This window comes from Neofelis nebulosa, chromosome 16 (genome assembly GCF_028018385.1).
Source record: "Neofelis nebulosa isolate mNeoNeb1 chromosome 16, mNeoNeb1.pri, whole genome shotgun sequence".
Taxonomy (NCBI): domain Eukaryota; kingdom Metazoa; phylum Chordata; class Mammalia; order Carnivora; family Felidae; genus Neofelis; species Neofelis nebulosa.
The window spans coordinates 40,240,271-40,258,424 of NC_080797.1; the positions used below are offsets into that span (position 1 = coordinate 40,240,271).

Below are 18,154 nucleotides of genomic sequence, written 5' to 3' on the forward strand. Positions count from 1 at the left end.
CCCTCCCCACCAGCCCCTCCAACAGGCGCAGATGGTGCAGTGCCCCCGTACCTCAGTTTCCTCTGAAGCCCCTCTCCCAGCACAGACAGCAGAGAGGAGCAAAGGGCTGAGTCCCAGGGACAGGACCCTGGCCATAGCAGGGGTGGCCTTGAAGCCAGAGCCCCTGAGCAGGAATGAGGGGTGTTGGCATGCATTGGGTCCTGTCCGCCACTCCAGGCAGGGGGAGGTGGAGGCGGACTTCTAATCAGAGCCCCCTCCCCCCCCCCCCCCCCCCGCCCCACTGATAACTGGCCAATCCTCCAGAAGCTGGGCCAGCTGCCGGCCAGTGCTGCTGAGGACAGGGGATCGTCTGGAAGCCCCCTCCTTCCAAGGACAGATAGAGGTCATCCCTGGGCCGCTGGGATAGATCCCGCCCCTACCCAGGGGCCTGGCCCCACCCTTCCTTGTGGCCCAGTGACCCAGAGCCTGCACTGCCTGCCGGTTTCTGGAACCCACTGAGGCCCAGACAGGAACCAGAGCAGATGGGGGAGAGTTGATGAACCCTTCCAAGAGATTGCGGGGGGACTCCCAGATGGTGCCTCTCTACCCAGCTAGCGTGAGGGTTCACCTGTTCAGTACCACCTAGGCACTGGTTGGGGGTATCCTGTCCCCCCCCCACCCCCCCAGCTCCCAAGCTTGCTCTGTCCCCAGAGAGGTCTCAGGTGTCCTCTGAGGGAGCAACAGACGTGTGCCCTGTGTTAGCAGGTCAAAGACCAGGTCTTGAATGGGCCCCAGAGGGACAGATCTGTATGGCTGTCATCTCACCACTGGGACCCACAGGACAGGGAAGGGGAAAGGGAGGTTTTCATCCTCCCTTCCTGCCCCTAAGGTCCTTGCAAAGATCGCGTGGGATGACCATGCCGCTTTCTCCGCGCTCCCGTTCAGGAGTGTAGACCGGGAGTCTACCCTGAGTGCATCTTGCTGCAGCACCTCCCGGCCTCCCTGGGGAGCACGGAGCTCTCCCAGCACACCGCCACCTCGGAGAGCTGGAGAGGGACAGCTCTAGCCACCCGCTCCTGCTGAGGTGCTTCCTACCTCCCTCAGCCCTGGGACCCTGGCCCCATCTCAGGGCCTCTAGAAGGCAGGCAGGCCAGGCAGGTGTCCCAGCTCACTGCCGGCCAGCACCGCCGTGGCCTGAGGGCAGAGGGTCAGACTTGACCCAGGTGCCTCAGGGCTCCCAGACCTGTTCAGCCCTGGCCTCTCTGCCCTCTGCCCGTAACCTGCCAGCTCCCCTAGGGACTCCGTGCCAAACGTCCTTAAAATTGGATTTATCACCGGGCCCTCTCCTGGGGTCTCCCTTTCTGGGGGATCTGGGTCCAGACCGAGTGACAGGGTGGGAGAGGGCACGTACCCCCCTGAGAGTGTGGGGCCAGGCCAGCCCAAGCTTGGCGCCCAGGCCCCGCCTTCTCGCTGAGGCCTGTGCCCACCGAGCCCGGCGGCCGCCAGCGCCTGGGTGCCGGTGCCTGCCCCTCACCCTCCCCTAGCTTTTCTTGGCCTCCTGCTCCCTGCGCCGGAGTTTCTCGCGCTGCCGTGCGGCCTTCTCCTGGGCCTTGCGCTCCTTCTCAGCGGCCGCTGCCAACTCCTTCACCTTCCGCTTCACTAGCGCCCGGTCATGCGAGTTGCTGAGCCCCAGGCTCTGGGGGAGGAATTCAAGGGTGAGGGAACGAGCCCCAGAACCGCCCGGAGCCCTGGCCAACCCGAGCCCCAGGTTCTCTGTGCCCCAGGCGTAAGCTCTCTTCCACCCCCCAGACTTGCCTGTGGACCAGACCCCGCAGGGCAAGAATTCGAAAGGGGAGCCTTCGGAAAAGATGCCAGTGGAGGATCTTTCCAGACCCTTAGCCCCTGCCCCCACCCCTGGCAATCCTCAGCCCCGGTTCCGCCACTCTGGATTTCAGCCATGGCAAGACCCCAGCACCCCCGGGGCCCACAGAGAGCAGGTGATGTGCCCAAGGTCACACAGCTAGTAAGTAGCCGAGGCCCCTCCGCACTCAGACTCCCTGGGGACTCTCCTCACCACCCCTTCCCCAAGCAGTGTAACAGAGGGTGGGGAACAGGCCAGAAACCTCCCAGCACAAAGATCCAAGGTGTGCCCCCTGACCTCCCCTGACTACCAGCACCCTCCAAGACTGAGAATCAGTCAAGGTGATCAGGGAGAGGCCTGGTTTCTTAGGACACCAGGAGACTCGGAATCAAGAGTCAGGCGATACGATAGTCGTGGAGGTCAAGGTCAACCTGGAGACTGGGGCTGGAGCTTGAAGGTCAAACTGAAGACCTGGGCTTGAGTTTCGAGGCAGACTGGGGACCCATGCTAGAGTCCAGAGATCAGGCCATGGACCTTGCCCAGAGGTCAGAGGTCAGGGAATGGCCTCGAAGGAAGTGAAAGGAAAGGTCAGGGTTAGGGGATCCCGATCCCGGAAGGTTGCCTCGGGCTCCAGCTGGATCACGGCTCTTCTCCTCTGACCCACCTTCAGTTTGCTTCCATCCAGCTGCAGGAGCTGGGGCCCATCCACCTGCCGCGCGGCGAACTCAGCGGCATACTGCTCCAGGTTGAGGCTGTGCAGCCACTGGCCCACCTGCTGACTGGTCCAGTGGTGGACAGTGGGGAGAGGTTCGTCCAGGAACTGGGGTGGGGTGGAGACCAAGGACAGTGAGGAGGGGTGACCTGGCCTGTGGCCCGAACACCCGACGCTCCGAGGTCAGGGCTTACTCACCTCATCCGAAGATTGGGACAGCGTGTGGTAGGGGTAGGAACACTTGGTCTCCTGCCGGGGACCACTGGGGATCTTGGGGCTGCTGCTGGGGGGTGTGGAGTCATCACTCAGGGTGGATTCCTAGACAGGGGGGGTGCGTGCTGAAGACAGCTCACCCTCAAGCCCAAGGGAGCCCCCCCCCCCCCGCCCCACGCTCCCAACCCCCTGCCCCCTGTCTGCATGGAGCTGAATCTGGGGACGGGGCACCAGTGCCTCCTATGCATGAACCAGGAGCTGGGCAGGCACATATGACACGGTGACTCACGGGAGGCATCAGGACGTAAGGCTTCTGGGAGCACGTGGGGCTAGAACTGAGGCAGAATAGTTAGCAGGAATGGAGGAGGTGTCACTTCTTACAGGCAGCCAACCAGGATTCCCCCAGGCTAGGTCAGGGGTCCCCCTTTGTGCCTCCCCACCCCAGCCTCCAGCACCCTGGCTGCTAAGTGCCTGAGTAGAGACCATAAGCTCTCTGAGGCCCTGGGCTGTCTGTTCACTATGTTATCCCAGGGCTCAGCACAAGGGAAGGAAGAGATGGAAGGAGTCCGTGGAGAGAAAGAGGCAACAAGGAAGCGCCAGGTCAGAAGGAACTCTTTCTCCCCTGAATTCCCAGCTTTCTGATCTCCTCTGCCCCGGGAGCACATAAGGAACAGACTTGGAGCCTGGCAAGCAACCCACGCGGTAAGTCCTTCTCTCTTCGTCTTATTCTTTCATCTATTCGACTGGGGTAGCGTGCCTGCGCTTTGGGACAGCAAAGCAAAAGCATGCACTTGGAGCCTTGCAAACCGTGGAGGGCGGCACGAGCATGAGCATAAGCAGAGACTGTTGCTTCTGTCCCCCGGTGTCACTTCTCCCAGAGGGCGGCGAGCTTCCTAAGCATTGGCTAGTCTGGGTCCCACTCATCTCTGTCGCCTCCAGGCCTCACCCCACCACACGGGTAGCCCGGCTCCTAAGACAGGACGTGGGGCTAGAGCCGAGCCAGGCAGGAGACTTAGCCCGAGGGGAGGAGGCCTCAGGCTGGGGGTGGGGGGGGGGGGATACACCAGGGGAAGCCCAGTGTTCACTGACGCGCGTTGAATTCAGTAAATGAAACGACGAAGGAACGGCTCAGAGCGTGAGTGAGCGAACAAGTGAATGAATGAACTCAGAGAACGAGAACGGACGAACTAATGAGTCACCGGATGGCTCCGTGGGTAGACAAATGGACTCGAGGAAGGCCTGGATCCCAGCCCGAGCCAGGGTGAAGCGTGCCCTTGTGTCACCTGAGTCTGGGGCCGGCACGAGGGCAGGAAGGCCACGGGCTCACCTGAGAAGCCGACTTCTTCGGGCTGAAGCCCTCGTGTTTAGGGGAGCAGGCGGGGGAGGTGGTGTTGCCAGAGGACGCCGAGCCCTTGCCGCTGTCTGTGAACCAGGAAAAGGGCAGGAACGGGGAGCCCCCTGACCTGCCGGACCCCTCCACTGACTCCCTGCGGAGAGAGCACCCTGCATGGGTGGGGGCACCGAGCCGAGGGCCGGGCCCACAGGGAACGACGGGCGGAAACCGTGGCCGAGGGGCTGTGGGCACCACTCACCTGCTGCCCATGGACAAGCGGTTGCTGCTCTTGTCCTTCCGGCTCTTGCTAGTGGATGCTCTGCGTAAGGTGACCCTGTGGGGAGGGCAGGCGGGGAGTGGGGCAGGGCGGCCCGCCGTGCTACCCTGTACCCCACAGCCCCAAGCCTTTGCTGCTGGCCCGTTCTCCACTCACCCCAGGTCCAAGAACTTGCGGCGAGTCTTCTTATCCAGGCCGATGGTGGGGCTGGCAGGCTCAGGGGGGCTGGCGTCCCGGCTGTCATCTTTTGGAGAGGAGAGGGAAGGACATTGCCTGTGGGGTGGCTTACCCGCCTCCTTGAGCTGCCAGGGTGAGGTGATGGAAACCCTTCTGACTTAGGATCAGGTAACTTGGCTCCGGTGCCCTTCGCTAGCTGTGCGACTGAGGACAAATCGCCCTACCTCGCTGAGCTGCCTTTATCTCAGACAGGGGGATGATCACACCTGATCTACAATAACACCTATGTCACGGGACCGTGATGACACCTGCCTGTTTCAAGGAATATGTGCAAAAAGCCTTATGCAACCCACGAACGCGTAGGGGCCGCTGCTAGTCAGGGTTCAGTTTATCCTGACCAACTTCTAACCAGCCTTCCGATCTTGGATCCCATGTCACGCCCTCAGAGAAGCCTTACAGGATGCTCCCCGCTGGGTCCTTTCGCCCTGCTCGGTGTCGCCCCCGCCACCGCGCACGTTTCTCCCATAGCGCTGATTACAGCTTGTAACCCGCACGTTTAGCTGAGAGATGATTTGATCGCTTCCCCCTTAACCTATAAGGAATTATTAGATGGCCTCTCCCCCAAACTGCAAGCCTCGCGAGGGGAAAGGCTGCATCTGTTTCCCCACCTGTGTGTCCCCAGTGCGCAACAGAGTCTGGTACACAGGAAGCGAATGCGTGAGCCGTAATGTGTCCTCCCCACCCCCCGTCCCCCTGGCCAAGGTGCTCGGCCCTGCTTGGTCCGCCCGCTGCAGTCCCGGCGCCCGCCAGCAGGGGGCGCCGCCACCGGCCACCGCTCACCTTCGCTGTGCGGCTCCGCGCGCGGGTGGCGGCGCACGAAGCTGGGCGAGCTGTCCGAGGAGGGCGCGGAGCGCGGCGGCGAGCAGGAGGCGGCGGCCAGGCCCTCGTGCGAGGTGGCGTTGTGCAGGGGCCGGTAGCGTGTGAGCGGCGAGGGCGGCGGCTCGTCTTCGTCCAGGCTGCGCCGCAACCCCGGAGGCTCCAGGCAGAAAGAGCCCCCCGCCGGGGACCCCGGGCCCGAGTGCAGAGGCGAGCGCAGCCGGTGCAGGGGGCTCCCGCAGCCGTCCGTCACCTGGGGGAGGGGGCAGCTGCTCACTGCCAACCCTCCCCGCCTCTTCCCCGAGGGGCTGGGAATTGGTTTCACCCCGCAAACTGCGAGGGGGCCCCCTGAAGGGGCTGGCTGGGCCGTGAGATGTGGGAGATGGGCTGGGGTTGAATCCCGCCCTCCTCACTTCCTGCGTGCATTTGTTACTGAACCTCTCAGAGCCTCAGTTCCCTCCCACGCATGATGGGAATGATCACACCTTGCGTAAAATTTGACGTGAGCCCAATGTGAATGTTGGTGCTACTACGTCAGAAGTCTGGGAGTGGGGTTTCCCTGGAAAGGGGTTTGGAGGGATGGGGGGGGGCGGGGCGGGCCAGAGCGGGGTGGGTAGGGTACGTGTGATCGGGCGGGCTGCCCCGACCTTGCCTCCGGGCCCATCGGAGCCTTCGCCATCCTCTGCAGAGCTGGCACTGTCCCGAAGCCTGGAGCGGGAAGGTCGGTGTCTCCGGCCCTTGGCCAGTAGCTGGGCTCGGGCCTTATGTAAACTGCTGTCCAGTCTGACGGTCTCTGGCACAGCCAAGTCCAGGTCTGTGAACCAGGTGGGGGGGGGGGGGGGACACAGACCAGACACGTGAGGACAGCAAGCCCAGAGGCCCACCCACCTCAGGCAGCCGCCTGCACTCACACCCCAGACATTCAACCACTGTTTGTGAGTGCCGGGCCCCGGGAGTACGAATGAGACGGAGAACAGGGTCCCAGACGGTCGCCGGGCAAGCCAGACGCGTCAGCACCTGAATGCGGCCGTGTGGGGCAAACGCTCACGGACACCGAGGAGGACAGGAGGGTCCTGTCTGGATGGGTCAGGGGAGGAAGCACCAAAGTGGTCTAAGGTCTGGGTGGGAGTTTACAAGAGAGGAGGTTTGGCAACCTGCTCTCCGCACAGCGGGAGCACCTCCGGGGCACTTGCAGGGTCGCTCTGTGGAGAGGAGGGCTGGGGATGAGGCCGGACAGATCACGGTAATAACAGCTCCCCTTTAAGAAGCCCCAACGACGTGCCAGAAGGTTCACACCTCGCCCCGTCCACTCAAAACACCCGAGTGAGCGAGGGACAACTATTACGCGCGTCATACAGCCTTGCAAACTGAGGCTCAGGGAGGTCAAGTTCTTGAGGGCAGCCACCAGCTGGCAGTGGTCCGGGATCCGAGCCTGACTCGTCTGGCTCCAGAGACGGGCTCGCTGGGCCACGCCTGGGGTTGGCGCTCAGACACAGCACTGCCGAGAAGGCTCGCAGCTGAGCCGGGACATAGCAGCGGCGTCAGGGGGAAACCCAGGCCCCGGGAGGCCTGTCTCCACCATCCTGGGGGCGGCGGTGCCGGGCTGGGTCCCGGATGAAGACGTGGAGGAAGACGAGGCAAACCCAGCGGATCATGCAAAATCCCAACTGCTCCTCGTTTTCCTTCTCATCTGTTCCACCCGGGAACGAAGCCCCCGCTCCGCAGCATCTCCAGGCTCGGCACTGGGGTCTCCGGGCAGAAGATGTCCTTCCCAGACCTCAGGATGGGTTAAGACCTTTTCTTCCCCCCCCCCCCCCCACGATCTCAGGGTCCCCCATCCCATCACTCATGCCTGCCCTGCCTTCCCTGCTCCTCTTTGTCCTGTCTGCAGACACCCCCTAAGCCACCCCAGTTGCTGGCCTGACTTAACCACCACCTCCTGGTTCACCCCCGAAGCCCGGGGCGCCTCGGCACCGGCCAGGGGACTTGCCACGTCAAAGGCACCCAGGCCCCTCAAGGAATCCACCCAAATGAACCCACGGCCTTGCCTCACACCGGCTTCCCCTTTGCTCCTCAGCAGAAGGCCCCGTCATCCACCCAGCCCCCCAACTCAGCCCCAAGCTACCCTTTGCCCTCGGCTGTTAGCTCCACTTTGGACATACCTCTAGACACACTGAAATATTTATGGTGAAACGATGCAATGTTTTGGATTAGGTTCAAAATAATCCAGGGGAATAGGAGTGGAGCCTGGCATACACACGGAGAGAAAGGGGAGGGACAGCAGAGGAAGAAGGGGGAAGAGGTGAGGCAGGGAGAGGATGGGAAGGCAGGGAGGAGAGGGGGACACACAGCCTCCCTGGTCTAGGTCACTATCACCTCCTGCCTCAATTATCGCAAAAGCCTCCAAGCTGATCTTCCCTTGTCCTCCCTTTCCCATTTACGGTCTATTTTCAACACAGCGGTGGCCAGAGTGATCCTGATAGAACATGTCAGCCCTTGTCACTGCTCTGCTCAGAACCCTCTGGGGACTTCCACCTCGCACAGAGTAAGCGCCAAGTCGTCCCAGTGGCTTTTCCAGACTCAGTCCGTGCTCCCCTTACCTCTCTGAGCTTCTCCTTCTCCCCTCGTGCTCCCTCCACTCCTGGCCATCCCAGCCTCCTGGCTCTTCCTCACACAAGCCTCGCTTGCACCTCAGGGCCTTTGCACTTCCTCTTTCCCTTTCCTGCAAGGCTCTCGCCACGGGTTTCTGCGTGGTTCTCTCCTTCACCTCCTTCAGGTCTTTGCTTTAAATGCTTTCTGTCACCGAGGACTTGACTGACCACTCAGCTTATAATTCCCCCCCCCCGCCCCAGAACCCCAATCTCTGTTTTTCCCTATATCATGTATCATTCTCTGGCATGCTGTGTATTTTGCTTAGTTTATGGTCTCTGCAGTCATTAGAATGCCAGCTCCATGAGGGCTGACGTTCCTCTTTTTTTCACTGCTCTAACTCAGGATGGATGCCGGCACATAGTAGGGTCTTGGTAAATATCATTCTAATGGAAAAGCTGTGGTTCTGTCCATCTGCCTTCTTCACACCTCTGCAACCCGGTCTCTTCTCTCCCTTGGGACTGAACCGCCTGAGCTCAGGCCTTCACCAGCCACTTCCCCGAAGACCCAGCCAGCTGAGCACGGCCTCAGCGTCCTTCCATCCTGAGCTCCCTGCCAACGGTCCGCCTCCCTCCCCACTTGTCACGAGCCAGAAGAAACTTTCTAAAGTGCATTTCTGACTGTGTCCCATAATTGCTTGCTTTCGAAACCCAGGGCGGGGCGGGGGAGGGGGGAGGGTTCCAAAGCCAACAACATGAAGCCCATGCCCCTCAGCCCTCCAGGCAAGGCCGGAGGGGTCCCAGCTCCCCCTTTCTGTGTTTCCCACATTTCCTCTGCACGGCGGGCTCTTATAGGGACCATGGTTAAGAGCCGGCTGGCCGGGGCTGAATCCAATTGTGCCATTTGCTGGCTGGGTGACTCTGGACAAGTCACTTACGTTTAGATATTGGCTTCCGCGTCAGCAAGACGGGGTCATGGCAGGAGTATGTTCCTCGCGGGGTTGTGTGAGCGTTAAATCAGATCACTATATAAAGCTGTGCCAGAATGCCCGTGGCTAAGGGCTCAGAGAGCACGAGCTGTGGGTGGCGTTGGCGGGAGTGGTACTAACCTGCCGGCCGCACCTGGGTCCCTGTCTCCACCTGCCTCTGCCTGGGCCGCTCCTGCAGCCCTCCTCTGCCCCACCCCTCCTTTGTCCGGCTGTCAACTCAAATCCATCATCCCGCCGGCGCTGCAGGACTGCTGCCCCTCTGCAGGCCTGGCCCTACGGTCTGGTCGGAAGTGACTGTCCCGTGCCAGTCCGCACGCGGCAGAGGGTCGAGCCCTGCGCCGTCCGCCGTGTTCCGTGAGAGCTGGCTCGGGGCCTGGCAGAGAGGAGGTGGTCAGTCGGCGTTTGCTGTATTCAAGCTAAGTCACCCTTTGGGGACCAGCGCAGAGCCGGGCAGAGACGGGCTCAAGACACGCGGAGGTGGTGACGTGCACGCTCCACACTTAAGTCCTCTGCGGAGCGCTCTGCCCCATGACACGTTTCTTGTCTCTCTCGTCGTGTGGGTGCTTCCGTGTGGGTCCCCCGCTTGCCCCCGCACTAGAACGCAAGCTCCTCGAGGGCAGTGACCTTGTCTGGCTTGTTCGGTGCTGTCTCCCTGGGGCCTGGAACAGAGCCTGGCACATGATAGGGGCCCAGTGGTATTTGCGGAAGGGACGAAGGCAGGGGCTGGGGGCTATAGGTTAGGTAGCCGGGCTGAGGTCTGGGAGACAGTGAAGAGCTAAGGTGGTAGAGAGAACAGGGAAGAACTTTCCAAGGAGAAGGGATGGTGTGGGCCAGTGGAGGCCGCAAGGAGAGGGGACCGGCCCGGACACCGGGGAGGGTGGACCCACGGGGACGGTCACAGTTGTCCAGACACAGTGGCGGAGGCTTGGCGAGGGGAGAGGTCCTGCCAGAGGACTGCTATTTGGGACCCCAGCCTTGACGCTGCGCCCCTAGTTCCTTAGCTGCCCCTGCTTCGCTTCTGGGGTTTTCCAGAGGGAGCCCTCTGCCCCCTGATCCCTGACACAGACTCTCCAAGCGTTATCTGCAAGCAGCAAGGACTGAACCACAGAATAAGACTGGCTACCACTCACGGGGCTCTCGCTGTGCCAGGCACCGGTTCTAAGTGCTTTCCGATCACTAGCTCATTTAAACTCCCCACAACCCTAGGAGGAAGAGACTCCGGGAATCCCCAGGGCAGCCTTAATTTGCCTGAAGGCCCACGGCTGCCGAAGAGAGGGGCCAAGGTTACAGGCAGTCTGGCTCCGGAGGCTCAGTGTGTAAGTACTCAGCCCGCTCTACCTCCCCTGAGGCGGAGATGGGAGCACCTTGTGAGTCCAACCTCTTATTTTATAGGTGGGGAAACTGAGGCTCAGACAGGCAAGGTTTGGCCAAAGGTGCAGGGGGAGTTCAGGACAGCATCCAGGCCTCCTGGCTCCCAGACTAGTGCTCTCGCTGTTCTGGGACGCCTGGACAGCTGGTGCCCAGCTGCCCTGGCCCAGGGAGAAGGGCCCTTTGCTCCTGACTCTGGGCCACATCAGGACTGCAGGCAGCTTACCTCGGAGGGTCGGAGGGTCGAGGGAGCAAAGGAACTTCTAGGGGGGCTTAAGTGTTTTTGAGACAAGGTGGGGCCTGTCTCTCCTCTGGTCCCTGTTCTACCTGGCTCCCTGGCTTCCCTCCATCTCTGTGTCTGTCTCTCTGTCTCTCTCTTTCTCTCCCCAGCAGGGAGTTAGCCCAGCCCTGGGCACTGGGGAGTCATGAATATTTAATTGCCTTTCGAATCAGGAAGCAGGCAAGGCAGCCAGCTACCTCAGCAGGTCTGGGAGCAGGAAAACAGGCAGAGTTGGGGTTAGGGGGTGTTGGGAGGCCCAGAAGCCGAGGTAAGGGGGCGCTCACTTCTGTCAGGCCAGGCCTGGGTACAGATGGTGAGACCCAAGAGTCTGAGGCCCGGAGGCAGCTGGAGGCTGGAGGAGTTCAGGAGGCAAACCCTTCATTCCACGAGCCCCAGGGAGGCCAGGAAAGCAGTTTCCCAGGAACCAGGAGGCAGGAGTTCCTGGCATTGCCAGGGCATGTGGCCACACAGGGGAGAACCGGGTGAGCAGGAGAGGGCGGGGAGAGGAGGGGAGGGCAGGTAGAGATGAGAAGGCAGGGGAGGAGAAGCTGGGAGCCCCTTGAGGCTTGTGCACACAAATGTGAGTGTCCTGGGCTCCACACCTGCCATCGGCTTCAGGCAACCGCTTCTGTCTCCACCTCTCCCTCCATGTTCCTTCACCTTCCCTGCTCCCTGACTCCTCCACCAAATCCAGCTAGGAAACAGCCTTTCCACCCCAGTGCATGCTGGGGACTCGGCCCTGTCAGGGTGGTCTCTCCCCATATCACACAATAGAAAGACTGCAGGGGGTAAATGATGGAAGGAGCAGGTGCACGCATGCACCCCAGTGTGTAAAGAGGGGGCCAGCCTGGGGGTACAGAGGCTCTATGTCCTATGAATTTGATTTCCACGCACATCCTGCAGGCTAAGGTCCCTCACTATGTGATGTGGAGGTAACGTGTATCACCTGTGCTGGGGACACGGGGACACGGCACGGTGACTGAGAGCAGGGAGTCAGGCGGTCTGGAGTTCTAGTCTCAGCTCTGCCACTAACCTGCCATGTGATCTTTAAAGCAAGTCACTGCAGCACTCTGTGCTCTCGGCACCTTGTCTGGACAAAGGGCACACCTCTTAGCATGACTGTGGGGAGTAAATGATATAGCGCATGGGAGACTGGGGTGTTAGCCTAGTACCTGGCATGAGACAGTACTTGATAAATGAAGACCCTTATTGTTGTTGTAATTGGCATAGATAGTAATGACAAAGACCCAGGTTGAAAGGCCACAAAGCGCACGCGCGCTCACACACACACACACACACACACACACACACACACACTGACACACACTGAAGTCCCAGAGGGAATCCCCCCAATGCTGATGGCCTTGGATAGAGTTAGAGCAAACAGAACTTACCAAAAACCTCGTCCGCAGGTTCTCGTAGCTTTGAAGAAGCCATGACTCAAGGAAGCTGGGGAGGATCGGGTGGGAGAGAGAGAGAGAGAGAGAAAAAAAAAAAACGACTATGGATAAGAGGTTCAGGTTGGTGGAGACCAGGGAGCTGCCGCTGGCTACCTGCTCCTGGTCTTATGGCCCCTCACCTTCCCTTAGAACTCTTCCTCCAGCTCCTTGGAAAAGAAGTCGCCTGAACCATACTCTGGACTGTGAGAGCTAGGGCAGGAGGCAGAAATAGAAGAGTGGATAGGGGCAGGAGCAAATCCGGGGTGTAGACACAGGCTGAGTCCTATGGTTTGTGGCCACGCTGATTTGCTGCGTGCCTTCACACGGCTCACTGAACTGCCCCCCTTCACTGTGCTGGGCCTTTCTATCATCACCATTCCCTAAAAACTTTTGATCGTCATAAATTGTCCAACATCAAATCTGGGAGAAATCTTGGGGATTATTAAACCTAATCCTCTCATTTTACAAATAAAGAAACAGAGGGAAGAGTGACTGTTAAGGTCACTGTTAATTTAAGGTCACATGGCAAGCCAATGGCAAAATCAGGAGCAGAACCCAGGTTCTTCCATCCATCCATCCATCTATCCATCCATCCACCTGCCCACCTACATAGCCATCTATCTACTTGCCCATCCATCCAACCGTTCACTCACCTATCCACTATCCAACCATTCATTCATCCATCCACCAACCAACCATTCACTCACCCATCCATCCATCCATCCATCCATCCATTCATTTGCCCATCCACCATCCATCCATCCATTCATCCAGCCATGCACCAACCATCCATTCATTCACCCATCCACCATCCATCCATTCATTCGCCCATCCACCATCCATCCACTCATTCATTCACCCATCCACCATCCATCCATCCATCCATCCATCCATCCATCCCTGCATCCATTTGCTCATACTATCTCTGCATCCATTAGTTCATCTCTGCATCCATTAGTTCATACTATCCACCCATCTGTCTTCCCATCTATCACCCAGTCCTACTTCACCCCCCGTCCCCCACCCCTGGTGTGCTCACCACCTGTCTTCCTGAACATGAGCTGTTCAGGAAGCTGGCACCATCAGCAGGGCCACTGTTCTTGACAAACTCACAGTTCTCACAGTTCCAGACAGACTCACAGATGCAGAAGGGTATGGGGAGTACTCACAGCAGAACAGTGGACAGCCAAATCTCTGTGATACATCAAGTATGTTCCGGGAGGAAGCGTGATGGGTAGGGGTTTGGTTTTGTTTTGCTTTGTGGGGGGTGGGGGAAGCAAGAAGGGAGGCAGGTGGGGAAGCAGGATGTACAATGCATCTGAAACTATGTGGGCAGGCTCCTGAGCAGACGCAGGATAGCAGCAGCCCTAAACCAAGGCCTGGGTGTTAGAGGGGAAGGGGAATACCAGACAGGGTGAGAGAGAGAGGACGCTCAGGGGCAGGGGCACACTGCAGGGCTGGAAAACGATCTCCAGTTATTGCTAACACTCAGGTCCTGTGAGCAGTGCAGGGCACTGGGCTAGAAATGCATTTGACAGGTATGGGGAAGCTTGGCCTCATGCTTGCTGGAGTCTTTTCCAACTTTCCTCTTCTGTTACTACATAGACACCATCTCGCCGGGAGCTGTCCAGGCTTGAGATTCTTAGTATCCCCACTATACACACGGCAAAACTCAGATGCAGGGGATAAGAGGCAGAATTCAACCTCAACCTGTCTCCTGCTCCTCAGCCCCATCCTGGGTGACGATTTGCAGTTTGGGAGGGTGCGATTGAGGAAAGGCCCCTGCTGGAAGAAGGGAGAGACGTCGTGGAAGGGGAGCTGGTCCACACTGTCTAGGATGGGAGAAACTTCTAAACCACCTCCACCCCTAGCTCCCCTGCTTGGGGCTGAAAGCAGGAAGTGAGGTATGAGAAGGGGTCCTCCAAGAACTCTCGTGCCATTCTTGACCTCTGGGTGCCAATAGCAAAGAAATTCTAGAACCTCTCTTCCTGCCTGAAGGGCCGTCTTGGAAGCAAGGCTGCCCCTAAGAATGAGCACAATTCCCTCATTCAATCACAAAGCCTCATCTGCCCAAGACCTGGCCGACCCCTCCTTCAGAAAGCTGTCTTAGACAGCCCTCCTTCCTCCCATTTGTCCACATAATTTCTAAATCCGCCCTTCCCCAACCACTGGGAAATGGGGGATTTTTCATACTTCACTGATTCCCTAAATAGGTCATGGCTCCCCTGCATCAGATGGGAGTTCCCTGAGGAGAGGGGAGGGTATTCCCCATCCCATTAGGGACTCTCTGAAGAGAAGAACTGCCTCTCCCATCAGAATGGAGGCTCTCTGAGGTCAGCAGCGGTGCCTCTTCTCTTAGACGAGCTGAGAATGGAGATGCCCCGTGTTCTGCACTCCAAGTCCCAGTCCTGGGTGGAGACCCTCTTGTGGATGGAGCCCTCTTTCAGGCACCCTCTGGGGTAGGCTGGGCCTTCCAGTTCACCCTGTGCCTCATCCATCCTGATTCAGCACAAACGGCTTTCCTTCCCTCCCCTCAACAACTAACTCCCTGGGGTGTGTATGGGGCGACCCGTGGGGAACTCTGGGAAGCAGGCCATCCAAGAGGTCACCAGACCCCTCTCACCAGAACTGAGCTTTGGAAAACCACCCCCCCCTTCACACTCCTACACACACACACACACACACACACACACACACACACACTCATATGCGCAATTTCAACCAGCAACTGCCACAAGGTGGAAATGAAACGGGGCACAGGCTGGGGACTGGTGCTACGAGGCCACTCCTTCCTCCCAAAGCTTCCAGTTCCCAGGGGAGCAGCACCCATGACCTTTGACTCTTCTCTGGGAGTAAAGGAGGCTTTCTGGGAGCCCGGGAAGGAGAAAGAGAAAGGGGCACGAGCCCAGGAGGGAAGTGGGAAGTAGGAACAGGGGCAGACAGGTTGATGGAGAGTCAGTCCACAGAGCTGCAGAGCGGAGGAAGAAAGAGCTGGGAAGAGAGGAGTGGGGCCGGGGAAGCAGTGGTGGAGACGGGCTCCCTGGGCCGGGAGTGAGGCCCCAGGAAGGGCTGCAAGGAGAGACCCAAGGGGTGGCTGTCGGGAGAGGGGCGGGCCCCAGCGGGAAAGGGGCCCGGGAAGAGGAGAAAGACTAAGGCAGAAGTGCGACTGGGAACGGCTGGGAAGGAAAGGCCGGGAGGGGAGGTTGGAGGTGGGGGTACGGGCAATGGGGAGCCGGAGAAAGCGGCGCCCCCTCCCCTAGGCCCCGGCTGCGGCGGCGGGCAGCGGGCGAGTCGGAGCGCGCTCCCAGCACCGCGGAGGCCAGGGCACCTACCGCACTCCCGGTCGGGGCCGGGCGGCTAGTTTCTCTCCGGTCCAGCCGTCCCACTCCGCGCCGAGCAGGAAGGAGTTAAGCCCTCTCCCCCTCCCCCCCCACCAGTTTTTTAAAATTAATTTCTCCGGGAGGGAGAGGATTAGGGACACAAATCCCATCTCCGCCCCCTCCCCCCCGACAACCCCAGCACCCCAGCTCCGCGCGGCCCCCCAGGGCTGGGGAAGAAAGGCCCTATCCGACCCCACTCGGGGTCCCGCCGCGATCCCCAGTGACCCCCGCTCTGCTTCCCGGTCCGCGTCGGGGTCCTCACCTCCAGCATCAGTCATCTTCAGCGTCCGGCGCCGCGGGAGCCCCTCGGGCCCATGGTCCTCCGGGCGCGGGCCAGGCGGGGAGGGGCGGGGGACCGTCACCCCGGCCGCGGGGGGCTGCGGGCGGGCTCGAGCCGCTCCATCCCGGGAGAGGGGCGGGCGCGGAGAGTCCCGGAGCCAGAGGCGATGGGGGGAGCGGGAGACGAGGAGAGGGTTTGCGGGGAGCGGGAGGCGCGGGCGGGGCTGGACCAGAGCCCTGACGGGAGGATGCTCCGTGCGCGCGCGCGTGTATGCGTGTGCGCGTGTGTGCGCGTGTGTGTGTGTGTGTGTGTGTGTGTGTGTGTGAGAGAGAGAGAGAGAGAGAGAGAGAGAGAGAGAGAGAGAGAGAGAAAGGGAGGGACGGAGGGAACCACCTCCCCGCCCCGCCGCCCGCCGGGCCCCGCCGGATGCAGGCCCCCCGCCGGGCAGGCCGACACGCGTCGCGTCGCGTCCGCGGGGGTCCGCGGGGGTCTCCCGGGAAGGGGCGGTGCGGGGGGCGTGTGGCGGGGAGGCGGGCGCCCGGAGACAAAGAGCAGGAGGGAGGGAGGGAGGGAGGGAGAGGGGGCGGAGGCGGCAGGACGGGAGGGAGGCGGAGGCCCCGCGCGGTGGTCGGGCGAGGGGATTCCGAGTTGCAGCTACTCGTGGGGCCTCGGAAGTCCGGCGGGGAGGGGGGGGCGGGTGGGAGAGCGGCTCCGCCTTAGACCCACGGGGCTTCCACCTCCTCGGCGAGGTCTGTGAGGGCTCCCGATTCATCCATTCAACCGACGTCCACCGAGCAACTTTGGGCGCCAAGGGAACGGAACCAACAGGGCCCCGGCCCGTCGGGGCTCGCGGCGTTGTCAGGGGGACAGACGAGCCCGGGTGCCGTGAGCCCCGGTTCATAGAGGACACTTCAGCGCCGCGAGTGCGCACTGGAGGACGCAGGCCAGGCCCGGGGGGTGGGTGAGGGTGGAGGTGGTGGCGATCCGGCAGGCTTCCAGGTGGAGGTGTTGTGCTGGCTACCCCTGCCGGGCAGCACAGGGTAGGAGTGCTAGTGGGGCTAGGGGGTGGCGGGCTAAAAAAGGAAGAGGAGTGAGGCTGCAAAGGTGCAGAGGGAGTGCTTGAAGTTTAAACGGGGAGCCATGGGGGGGGGGCAGTAACAGAGGAATGAGGGGCTCAGATTTGCCTTTTAGGAAGCACCCTTTGGCTCCCCTGTGCAGAGCGGATTGGAGAAGCCAGCTGGAGGCAGGGAGAGCCCTGGTGAGGCCGAGAGGTGAGGGCAGGAGGCCTGAAGATCACAGGTCAAGCTGAGAACTGTTCCGGATAGAGAATGAAAGAAATTGGCCAGATTTGGGGGACCACTGGCCACTGAAGGAGAAGGAGGCCTGGCTTGAGGTTCGAGTCCTGGAGTCGGGGGTGGGGGGTGGGGGCAGGGATGAGATCACACTTGGAGCAGTGAGCTGGAGTTGGTGGCAGGCCAGCCCCGGGGCGGGGGGCGGGGGGGGCGGGGGGGGAATAGCGTAATAGTCAACAGCTAGCTACCATACTGTGATGGCGTAGGAGCCGGGCGCTGTACTAAGCACGTTTTTCCCTGATAGTTAATGTCACCCTTACAATAAACCCATGAGGTAGTTGTTTCTATTACCCCCGTTTTAAGAGGGGGGAAACAGAGACTTTGAAGAATGAAAGTGGCTTCTTCCAGAGCAAATAGGGGGTCCGGAGCTCATGGGGGAACTGTGCAGCCTGTAGGGATAGAGTTCTCCAATGGCCGGCTGGAGTATCTGTAGTCACAGATCTCTGAGGGGCTGTGGGAAATGGCATGTTGAGCTCGGATGGCCTGAGGGTTGTGGGTGAGGACAGAATTAATAAGCCTTAAGGCTGAAGTTGTCCTAGGAAATCTGTGGGCATTTTAGGGATCTCTGGGTCTGTCTTTGGAATCTGCTGGCAGGCATGGAGTGTTGGCTAGACTGTGGGGAGCGGAGGAGGGGGCTGGAGACTCTGGGTGACACCCTACAGGGCTGAGTCTGGGATCTTTAAAGAGGACATGATTTTCAGGCATCTGGTGAGGTCTGGGTGATAGGGTGGAGTGAGGAGCTGATTACATAGGCCCTGTAGGGAGTGGGGACATCATGGGTGTGGAACACCAGTGTTGAGGGGTGCGGGTTCTGTGGGAGAGGGTGTCTGCTAGGCCATAGGACCTGGAAGGAGCCCTGTTTCTAGTGATGCTTAAGCTTCTGGGAGTTCAGAAAACGCCCTTCGTTTGATTTCCCTCCACTATGGCAAGTGTTGGGGTTGTGGCATCCTGCTCAAGCAGGCGATAGAGCAGGGCCGTGGTAACAAGCCTCACATAGGCCTGCCCATAGCCACTTGACATAGCCCCAAACATGGACATACGTCATGGTTA

The 18,154-nt window shown here is 60.3% G+C and overlaps 1 protein-coding gene across 1 annotated transcript; it reads right to left on the reverse strand.

Annotated features, from left to right (window-relative positions):
- Positions 1–266: 266 nt before the first annotated feature.
- Positions 267–16,094, reverse strand: SAMD14 (sterile alpha motif domain containing 14). Its single transcript, XM_058705023.1, has 10 exons — positions 15,735–16,094; positions 12,048–12,102; positions 6,076–6,242; positions 5,393–5,681; positions 4,532–4,619; positions 4,358–4,432; positions 4,093–4,252; positions 2,751–2,870; positions 2,505–2,660; positions 267–1,675 (listed from the first exon to the last, which is right to left on the reverse strand). Exons 2-10 carry the CDS (start codon positions 12,088–12,090, stop codon positions 1,520–1,522), a joined length of 1,254 nt encoding a protein of 417 aa, XP_058561006.1. The 5' UTR covers positions 12,091–12,102; positions 15,735–16,094; the 3' UTR covers positions 267–1,519.
- Positions 16,095–18,154: the final 2,060 nt, after the last annotated feature.

Excerpts from the sequence above, each read along its gene's own strand:
- SAMD14 (XM_058705023.1), bottom strand. The coding sequence starts at position 12,090 with ATGGCTTCTTCAAAGCTACGAGAACCTGCGGACGAGGTTTTTG. Across the intron at positions 6,243-12,047 it reads ACCTGCGGACGAGGTTTTTG|ACCTGGACTTGGCTGTGCCA; the intron begins GTAAGTTCTGTT and ends CCTGGTTCACAG. Across the intron at positions 1,676-2,504 it reads TGGATGGAAGCAAACTGAAG|AGCCTGGGGCTCAGCAACTC; the intron begins GTGGGTCAGAGG and ends TTCCTCCCCCAG.